General features: G+C 34.4%; 1 protein-coding gene across 1 annotated transcript in view; it reads right to left on the bottom strand.

The window, feature by feature from the left end:
• The window catches only part of LOC119632320 (triple functional domain protein), a 27,271-nt gene extending 16,700 nt beyond the window's left edge, over positions 1–10,571 (bottom strand). Inside the window, exons 1-8 of the mRNA XM_038025160.1 lie at positions 10,421–10,571; positions 8,886–9,308; positions 7,917–8,463; positions 4,969–7,865; positions 4,773–4,888; positions 3,859–4,710; positions 3,664–3,785; positions 2,927–3,130 (exon numbers count right to left, since the gene is read on the bottom strand). Of these exons, the coding sequence (XP_037881088.1) occupies positions 2,927–3,130; positions 3,664–3,785; positions 3,859–4,710; positions 4,773–4,888; positions 4,969–7,865; positions 7,917–8,463; positions 8,886–9,064 (4,917 nt within the window). The 5' untranslated portion in view covers positions 9,065–9,308; positions 10,421–10,571. The remainder of the gene's footprint in view (positions 1–2,926; positions 3,131–3,663; positions 3,786–3,858; positions 4,711–4,772; positions 4,889–4,968; positions 7,866–7,916; positions 8,464–8,885; positions 9,309–10,420) is intronic.
• Between the last annotated feature and the right edge of the window lie 496 nt (positions 10,572–11,067).

The following is an 11,067-nucleotide window of genomic DNA, read 5'->3' as shown; positions in this document are numbered from 1 at the left end:
TTTTTTTTTTTGTTTTTTCTCATTATTATTATTATTATTATTATTATTATACTAATTCTTTTTTGTTTATATTTTCATTCTGTATCTTATTGTATTGCATTGTATTGCATTGCATTGCATTGCATCGCATTGTTTTTATGCAGATAGATAGATAGATAGATAGATAGATATAGATAGAAAGATAGTATGTATGTATGTAACAACATGAGCACTATACGTTTGCTTTCATTAGAGTATATCTATGATTATATGTACATATAGTGTGTGCAGTTGGTTGTTGAGTTTCAAATAAAAATATTCACGAATTTTTTTTTTAGTTATATGTATGTATTCATTACTGAATAATATACGTTGAAAGATTATAACTTTTTTACATACGTATATGTTGTATGGGAGAAACCCAAATTAATTGTATTCGCAATAATTTACATAAGCTTGCAAATCCTTTGCGGTTTAGTATGAAAAATATTGAAGTCGCAAACGAATGTTTAATAAGTTTTAATAAGTTTTTTTGTGCTTTTTCTGTTTTTTCTGTTTTTTCTGTTTTTTCTTTTTTTTTTTTTAATAAACTGTCATCGCGCACAAATCATCTGAAGTACAATTTTGGAGCGAAGAACAAAGGAAAAATAACGAAAATTTATTGGCGAAATAAAAACCAACCAATTAACCGAACGAACGAAGGAACGAACGGACCGGACCGTTATAGTTGAAGGACGGATTGAATTGTTTAAACGACCGACCGATTTGACTGTTTGCACGGTATCATTAACACAAATTACACGGAATATATGCTTTGATAATATTACTACTACCGCAATTCAATATCAATTAATAATGCGTTGCGCGCGACTGGAGGAAATATTTTTATACAAATGTTGACCCGTACACAAGCGTAGCTAACGTAGATATTCTATTTTCTTTTTAGGAATTTTGCCAATCACAGTTCTTTAGCGTACTAGCGAAGGTATATGACGAAAGTTTACTATATACTCACTTAAAAAGAGAGTCTACAGCAAGTATAAAAAGCTTCATTTTATATATGCATAAGAGATATTATTGTTATTTCAAACGGAAGAAAAGAGAGCATCCACATTATTTATTTATTTATTATTATTATTATGTATTATTTTTTTTTTTTTTCCTTTCTTTCACACATATATATATATATATATATATATATGTACATGCAGCGAAATGAAGGCTCTGCAACATAATTAATTTTTTTTCTTCTTCTTCTTCTTCGTCTTCTTACATATTCTGCATGCAAAATTTTTATAGACACCAGTACAGTTTGATATTTTATTTTTATACTGTCACCGCGAGAAGGAGGTACATGTTGAGAACAAATTTTTGAATTTGTTTTTTTACCTGCAGAAGCAAACATTCGAAATGCCACTACAGTGTATGACGTATCCTTTTTTAACTAAATAAAGCTTTTAGCTTATAAATCACAAGGGTTACTACAAATGTTCAAGTTAGAAAATTTAATCAACAACCGAACATGTATATGCACAGGATCATTGCTATACTGAATACTACAATTATCTTTATAAGCGGATGATCTAGATATGTGTTTCAAAGTTGATGACTTCGATGGATGAGTTTCTAATTCGTATGCCATCTCTTAACGGTGTCTTTCAAAATGCTATCACAGCTATGAAGATCGTAGTTTAAAAAGTGAAGTATATAGTGGATGAAATGAAATGTGTGAACTCTTGTCAACAGTTAGCTGCCATTTTAATCATATTGATCTGTCGTTATAAGAAAAAACCCTACACGAAATTTTTATATATATGTAAAAGTCAAAAACCAAGATGGATGATATTTTTGCTCATTAAAAGTTCTGAAATATTTGCTAATATCCCTATTCGAAAGTTTCTAATTTAACGACACCAGGCGAGCCATAACAACTGGAACAAAAGATCTTCCTAGAACTAAAACATCTCTTGCAATATTATTATTTTTTAACAGGACGTCTCCTTTTCTTAGAGACCATCGTTTTTCATTTTCATATGTGATTTAAATCATTTACAAATTCAAAATTTCTTCATAAACGTTAAGTTTCTCTTCATTTTTAACATTCTCACTGTGTGTGATTTGGACAAAGTGCTCTACTTTGCTATACATTCGTGTATAGAGAACACAAAAAAAAAAAAAAAAAATTCCTCGGATCATTTATCATTTTTAAATCTTAAATTGATTTTTTTTAAAAGACATTTGAACCATGAATATCGTACTACATTTCTTCTGAACGGATTTGTTATGAATTTTTTTTGCTTTTCATACTTTTAGGCAACCTTTCAGATTCCATTCTTTTAAAGACTTTATACAAAAAAAAAAAAAACAAAAAAAACAAAAATGAACTCATTAAGCATTGAACGAACAAATAAATGACCAAAGCCGAGTGAGCGTGAAAAGATATATAGTTTTTCAATTTCCAAGTTCTATTTTCCATCTAACATCACTCTATTTCATTGAAGAAATATTCAAACGCCCAAAAAATGATATTTTCCTGATGCATATGATAAAATAGCTTCTTTTCGAGAAAGCTTCAATTTTGAAGACTTTAAGCGGATTTGAAGGAAATGCCCGCGCAGTTGTGTATTTCTATGTCAGATCGAATACAGACAAGCTACTACTGCTATCTTTCAGTAGTGGGTGTGAGAGTGTGTGAAATAGTTATTACAGTTCTAGGAATACCTTTTTTTTCGAAATTTATAGAAATAATCTCCTACTATTAACTGAGGCGACTTGAACACTACCTCGTTGTGTTCAAAGGAAACCTTTAAAAGTATGATAAAAAGCAGTTTGTCTTAGGTTGATATGGAAACTTTTAAGGATTACATATACATGTATCTATAGATCAAGTAAAACTTTAAGTTCGCGAGTTTGTGTATGACGCAACATTTTGAAGTATTCTACTTACCTTGTTATCACTATCGGTGGTATTGCCAGACCCAAAACTAGCTAAAGAACATCGATCGTGATCGTTTTCTGTCAAGGGGTCGTCCAGATCACGAGAGGAACGTTGAGATGACGATGAATTTTTCGCAGGAGACTTTGGAAGTGTTAGAGACGTACCCGAGAAACATGTCTCCTGCATAACTTCTCGCAGTTTCTTCGCCCAAACCTAAAAAAAAAAACAAATTATTATTAACAATTAAACATCGTTTTCCATTGTATAACTAAAAGACTAACTAGATAACTAAACGAGTGCATCAAGGTTCCTGTGAAATACATTATGATCAAGTCAACCATTTATTTTCTAATAAACTAAACTCTCTTGAAATGCCTCCAAATTTCCAATTATTTAAAAGAATGTCCATATTCATAATGAATACTTTGCCTCTCTTAGGGAAATAAGGGCAATTATATAAGTTCATAGACTTATAAATCTATTATTTAAAGGAATGTTGTTTAGAGAAATGTATGGCATCGTTTGAAAGATAGTTTCAGAGATTTGATAGCGGTTGCATACAAATACTGATTATATTCGCACAGGCTTCGAAGTCTTGTTATCAATGCCTGCCCAGGGTATTCATTTTGTTTCGTGTCGTTTAACTCTACCACCAAAAGAAAGGTTTTATTTAGAGCAAATCAGGTGATTTATAATAACATTGAAAACTCCTGGCTAACGAGCCATTGATAAAATTTGGTACTTACTTGTTTAGTGTCTAAACTATTAGCTTTAAGTACAATCCGACAGTCGGATAGCATAGGTGAGCGTCCAGTCCAAACAGCAAATTTCGTTTCATCGCCCTCAATATGCTCAGTAATCCCAAGGTCTATAAATAATGCAGAAGTATGCCACCTAGTTATACGTTTTTAATGGTGCTTTAAATGCAAGAGAATACCTACCAGTAGTCATAAGCTTGTTTTTATACTGATATTTAACGGAGCCATTTGAATCCTTGACTTCTTTCGCAAATAGTAAATAGAGTTCGAACAAGAATACACGACGTTCTCGGCCTTTTCTTATTATTTGTTTTGTATCCCAAACTTGGAATGCGTCTTGCAATACTACTTCACCTAAACTGTCTGTTGTAATATCACAGTTTTCAAGTAGAGATAGATGCATCGCATCGTTAGCTTTTTTGGGTACGTTTAGCATAACTTCGAGGCCTTCTTTTATTTCACCATGACCTTCTTCACAGCAAGAGAGTAAGTCCTTTAAAAGCAGCTGGTATTTAGTAATTCTCTGCACTGGCTTAATTAGGAAGGCAGGTAGAGGATGCTCCACTTTGTGTTTGTGTTGCAATTCTTCAAAGTAAGTGCCAGCATGTTGTACTAATAAATTGTTGGAAGTTGGTTTATTTTTACAGTAGATGACGTACATATCAAATTTTGATGCCCAAGTAACAAAACAATGGCCAACATCCTCTGGCATTGTTTCATATTTCTCTAATTCGCGTAAAAAGATTTTCTGATGGAAATTGTGAATTTCCCGTATATTACCAAATATAATATCCTCTTTGCCAATAAGGGTCGATGGTACACCATGTCCCGTACGGAATTCCTCTAAAAAATTCTTTATGCAAATCTCCAAATCTTTTACATAAGTTCTTTCCGTTTGCATTAACTCGGCCATAATAAATTCTTTTCTACGGGCAGATTTTCGTTTCTCTTCATTGATTTCCTTTGAAACAGCTGTAGTGGACGTAGTTAATTTAGCCTCTAGCGAGGGATCGGAATGTCGATCAGTTGACGAGCCTGAATAATTATAAATGTTTTTAATTTTTATATATATATATAGTTATATAAGCACAAAATACCTGAAACGGAACTGATTGAAGTATTAGGATCAGGATCTGCAGGCATCGTTGACATACCTAGGGATTTTTCAAGTTGCCCGCGATATGAGTCCATACGATTACTGAAGGCCTTATATCTATTCAAACAAAAAATTCCTTTCTTGCTTAAAAAAAAAAAAAAAAAAACAAACAAATGCTTTCATGTATGAATACAAACCTTTGATCCACAGATGCCACCCATTGTTTAATAGAGCTAGCATGAGCATGTCCTTTTTCTACTAAGCTATCTGCCAACTGTATAAGTAATTTAACACGTTCTCGTGTCTCTTTAGCAGTGCCTCTAAATTCGTTGTGTTCCTTAAGCAAATTTTCTGTCTCTTCACGCGTTTTCCCAATCAAATTGGAACGCGATGAGAGATATGCTTCCCCTGTATTATGTATCCATTCGATAGCTTGTTTCGCACTACGCTCAAAAAGTACGAACTGCTGGCACTGGTCGAGCGATTTTTTTCGTTGTGTCCAAAATTCTAAAACTTGGTTCTCTTGTGTTAATAATTTATCTAATATTGCTTTCACTCTGTTTTCGCAATTGCCTTGAGATTGATATTTGTAGTATTGTTGAGAACGATTTGCGTACTTAAGGAACGTTTCCGCTGTACGCCGAGCTAAGGTACACGCTTTAAGGAAAGCTTCCTTTTGCTCTTGATGTTTGGAAATAAGCTGAACAATGGTTTGAGCCTTATCACTAGACCCACCTCCACCACACCAATCATCCTCCCGTCGATATTCCCTTTCCAAACTGTCTAAAACTGAACAGACCTGTTCAGCTGTTTTATAGAAATTGATGGACGCTGTTACAAGCTTATGGCGCTCTTCAGCATAAGTAACCAATTGCTGCCATTTTTTTGTTACATCATCGGATATTTCGCGTATGGATTGCGGATCATAGTGATTGGCATTTATAAGAGCGTCAGCTCGATATTTTACCTGAACTGCAGATGTATGGGTTTTTTCGATGGCCACCTGAAATTGTTCATGCTCTTTGCGTAGCTGCTCGGCTTCCTGTAAACTATTCGGAGTAACAAAACTGGCTACCAACATGGCTTCCCCGTTGCGAATCCACGATATAACTTGATTTGCATCATTTTGAAATTGGCAAAGCTGAACTGCTTGTTCCAGTTTAGCGCGTTTTGCTTCTGATAGTTCCTCCAGGTCTATTTCGCGCTCACGCAAAAAGTTTAATAAATACTCTATACGAGCTTGAGCAGTGTGCGTAGCGTCAGCCATCGATATAAAACCGGCAGATTCAAAAATTTGCAACAACTCCTGCCCTTGTTCGAGTACCTCATAAGTAGCATTTTGTATGTCACTGACTGATTCGTTGTGCATTCGTATCAATTGTTCTGCTTTTTGATAATCGCGCGAAAGATCAGCATGTTGCAATTCTTCCGACCAAATTTCTAATTGCGAGGACAATTCCATTGCATCGCGCTCAAAATAACGCAATCGCAGTATTAGCTCAGCACGAAATTTGCGTGCAGTCCATAATTCCTCCAATTCTACTTTTTGCTTTGATAGTTTTTCGAGAGTTGTTTCCAATGCTGATATTGAACCAGTATTATCAGAGTATTCCAGTGCACGCATTTCTTGCAGCAATGCTTCTCCTTGCGCTATAGTTTGCATACAGCCCTTTATAGTGCTATCTTGCTGCTCCCTGTACTGTTGTAGTAAACGTTCAATTCCTTCAAGATTCTCTTGTGATAACATCGTCTCATCCGTTGAAACATCTGCTCGTAATTGATCTATCCATGATATAACTTCTTTCTCATGGGTGTAGAAAATCACCGCGATATCAAGTCGCCGTCTTCTTTGTTCGACTCGCTTAGCAAAGTTTGCAACCTGTATTTCAAGTTCGTGAGCGACTGAATAAATTTCGTTGGGGTCAGCTTCTCCACTGCGGGCTAATTCATCTGCAGCAGCCAGTAACTTCTCCGCGTTACTGTACGTATTTTGGGCTACATTTTCAAAGTGTTCGTGCGATTTTTGATAAACGCGTGCTTTTTGAAGATTTCGGCCAATACCTGTGTTTTTGCGCACAAACACTTCGCCGTGGTTTTTAAGCCAATCTAGAACTTGCTTGACATCTTCTTGAAAGAGCCTTAGCGCTAAAGTCTGGTGCAAACGAATTTTTTCTTGATGCCATTTAGCCTCTAGAGAACGATGATGGCCCAGAATTTGATGGATAACTGCTAAAACATGAGATGCCCCCTCGCTGTAGTCAGCCGCTGGATTTTGACGTTCATATTTGTTGAAGCTACTATTCTTGCGATGGTCTGGCATTCCGGGTGGTGGAGGTTGATTGCAGACCTGTACCAAATGATCTAATTGATATAATAGTTTTTTACTTGTTGAATGCACTTCAGTATATGCTTGACACATAGCTTCGTATAGAGATTGATGAGTTCGTATTGCTGTTTCCAAGCTCTGAATGTCCGATGGCAAGGGTTGGGATGCTTGACACGCTGCTGCCCAGGAAGACACACTGTTACAATACTGCTCCGCTTTGTGGTGAAATAACACGCTTAACTGTAATACAGCCGTCCTTTCGTCCAAGCCTGCAGCAAAGTCCTTCCAAGTACGATCTAAACGCGTTGCGAGAGTTTTGATGTTTTGCGCCGCATAATGTTGACTTTCAATAAGTCGAGACGCCACTGCTAATATGCGATCAATATTGACAGAAACATTCATTGAAGCTACCGCAAATTTTTGATGTTCATCTTGTAAAGATTTTGCTACAGAATAGTTATGCCCAATCTCTACGTAAGACATTTGAAATACATCTCTGTTGTGCAAAATCCAATCAAACATTTTTTCGCAGTCCTGTTCGAATAGTCGCCATTGAAAACATTGATCCAGCTTCGATTTTTTATGCTGCCATAAATTAAGTAAACGCTGCTGGCCAGAATGGATTAGATCCGTTTGACGAAGAGCCTTGTTAATGGCAGCCGACATATCGGGATTGTTGGTAGCCACTCGAAAACCCGGTGAAGAGTTTTGTGTTTGGGTTGACGTTGCTGAATCATGACTACCGCACTCAGTTCCACTAGCATTGCTCTATAAAGTAATTGGTTTATAAACACCAAAAATAAATATATTTGCACCTACCGGACCACCACTGCACCCAACACCAAAGTTTATTTTTGATAGCAGTTTTTTACCCTGCAAATCTAAATCCTCAACAGGTAGCTTTAGAATCTTTTTCTTCATTTCATTATGATGATCCAAGGCGTGGCGAGCACCATTTACATCTTCAGCAAAATCGTTGCGCTGCAAATCTTCCTGCAAATCATCGATGCGATCGGCCAAATCACTAGCTTGCCAAAAAAAATCTTCTATGGCCAGTCTCGCTTCAGTCCACTGTTGATGATCGTAAACTTGCGTGCCTTCGAAATCCGAAGTCAGTTGATTAGCTTCAGCCACTTTATTTAAAGTTTCAATAGAAATGGTTGATGTTTCAAACTTATATTTGTGTGAAGAAATAGATGCCCGCTGTTTCTGCCAAAAATTATCTGGTTTTATAATAACAACATTATGTATATTGGCGCTGAAGTGTTCTTGCATTACTTTCAGTATTGTTTTCACATTAGCAGCACAATTGCCATTACCGCGCATATCAATTATGACTGTAAACCCAAGATTCTTAGCTGAATCGCTGAAATTTAATTAAAATGTGTTATCTTTCAGTTTAGTTAATAGCATTATTATCGATATTTCTTCTATACAATGGTTGTGTTAAGCTAAGGAATGATTATTGTTTTGAATTATTTACATGTACAACTTTCTGTAGCATGCAATTAATTCATAAATTAGTACATTTACAGACCTTTAATCTAAAACTGGGATAATGAATTTTTGTTAGCGTAGCGGTCTCTTATATATATTATTAGTACAAACCGCAAACGACTGAAAGTGTATACAATCTATATGATAGCCGCGCTTGTATAGACTGATATATGAGGAAACTAAGTTACGCATTAGCGTTACGGGTACAAGTTACGCATTAACTAAATTTATAATACTACCTTCAAATTCATGTTTAAGGATTTCCATTGAATGCTAGGTTATTGAACTTACCTCGGAATCATAATTAGGTAACTTAGCAACCGTCGAAGGTCTTCTGGTTTTAATCGATCCCGGCGTGGTGTTGCTGGAAAACAAAGTAGGGGACCACCACGACGGTCGCGTCCGCCAGTAAGAAAAACGACGCGTTCTTGCAGCAGCGTAAGAATATCTCGAGCACGTTGACCATCCATTTTTTTAAGGAGCGTTTGCGGTGGTATATGAGTATGAGGTTTTTAAAGATGAGTTTCTTTGAAAGCACAAATTTGCTGTGTACTTAGATTAGGTTATAACTTATTTTTGATTTCTACTTTTCTTTTTGTTCCCATGAAATTTCTGATACGTTGCTCATTTATTTTGCTTAAAGTACATATTTTGGTGTCATCATTAACGGCGCAAGTACTGTAAACTTAATGGATGTTGTCTTCCACATAGTTCCTGTACAACAATAAATTTTAATAAAAATCAGTTATAAACCGCTTATTCCAATATAATTAATATCTTTGTTCAAGGCTTAAGATCTTAACATTCTTATAAATCTCGATTTCAGCATTCTAAAATTTTTTGGAATGGCTTCGTTAGTTTTATATGTAATATTTAGAATGCAATTTATATGAGCATATATATATATATATATATATGCGTTCATTTATCATATGAACTATTTTGGCAGGCATTTCTGGGTGTAAGAGTGGGTCAATTCATACATTCTGTGCAATCATTCTTAACGTAACAGGATGAGTCCATTAAATCGCATATACTTATCCTTTTGGCTGTTTAACGGTAAACGCCAGACGGTCGTTTAAAATGAAAACCTATTTAATATTAAATAAGTTTTTGCTGAAATCGTAATAATCGTGTAAGATTGATTCAACTGCAATATAACGAAGTAAATGAATGATTAATTTTGGGAATGTAGACGACCATGATCATGATCGTATTGATAATCTGTAGCAAAGAAGTTGGACAAACGAATGTACATACATGCTTATAATGATGGAGAAAAAGTGTTCCCAATCAATTAGCCTTATAACAGATGAATTTATCACAACTTCTTGTTTATATTAAAAACATTCGTACACAACAAGCGGGTACCTTACCTCAAGGATAATGTTCCTTATGTAAAATTAATAATATACTTAAAAAGGTGTAAGGTTTCGTAATCATTTGGCTATTTGAATCGATGAGATGCCCGGCAATTAACTTAAATCCAAAACTGTGCTTAGACCTATATAAAAGGATGCTATTACTCCTCATACTAAAAACTTTGTCAACTAACTTATGCTGATTTTCATTAGTATGAACACTCAAAATAGTAACGCTATTGTTTACGGTTAATTACTTTTAACCCAATAAGAATTAACAATATTATCTATAATTAGAGAAGATCGTTTGTTCTGGCCCTTAATATGTTCAAGACATTTTAATGTGTTTTCCTCTTAGACTCAGTACTATGACATATTACATATTTTCTCCCTCAACAGGAAATTCTGAAAAATATTATTATTGTAAAACTTGCGTATGTGTGATATGCATACATATGTACATACGTATTAATAATTAAAATTGATTTCTCTGTTGCATCTTTTTTGAGCTCTTTTATTCTATTCAAACACATTAAACGAAAAATACTCATATTTACAGTAAAATCTTTGTTATATGCTTGTTCTTCTTCTAATAATTATATTGATTTTTTCCCACTTCTCACTTAACACAACAATATAAACAAAATATAAATTGTTTACATATTTACGAAAATATTTTAAATACCCTTACTGAATAATTTAGTATTAAAGTTTATATTCATGATATATCAAAACTTAAAGAAAAAATCCTACGCGACCATCTTTCTATAGTAAATTTTCACAAGCAAATAACAGTGTTGCTTACTTTAAAATTAAAAATTTCGATTTTTGCTTTTATCGTATGAGTACAAGCCCATCGGAATGTAAAGTTTGTCACCTTTTCGGTTACAATATAATTTATTTTTATACACTTTGGTACTGATAGAGCTTTAATCGAAAACATTCAAAATTATTCAGGGAAAACATGAAAGAAATAAGTGAATGTCTCCTTCTATAATATTTGGACTCACACGAATTGAGTCACTTTTTTACAATGACAGGATCGGATTAATCATTTAATTGTTTGTCATACCATAGAACATTAAGCTGTCGTTTTGATAATAGACAATTGT

The sequence above is a fragment of the Glossina fuscipes genome, unplaced genomic scaffold, assembly GCF_014805625.2.
Source record: "Glossina fuscipes isolate IAEA_lab_2018 unplaced genomic scaffold, Yale_Gfus_2 1, whole genome shotgun sequence".
NCBI lineage: Eukaryota > Metazoa > Arthropoda > Insecta > Diptera > Glossinidae > Glossina > Glossina fuscipes.
The sequence above is the reverse complement of the archived record's forward strand: the minus strand, read 5'-3'. Positions and strand labels throughout refer to the sequence as shown.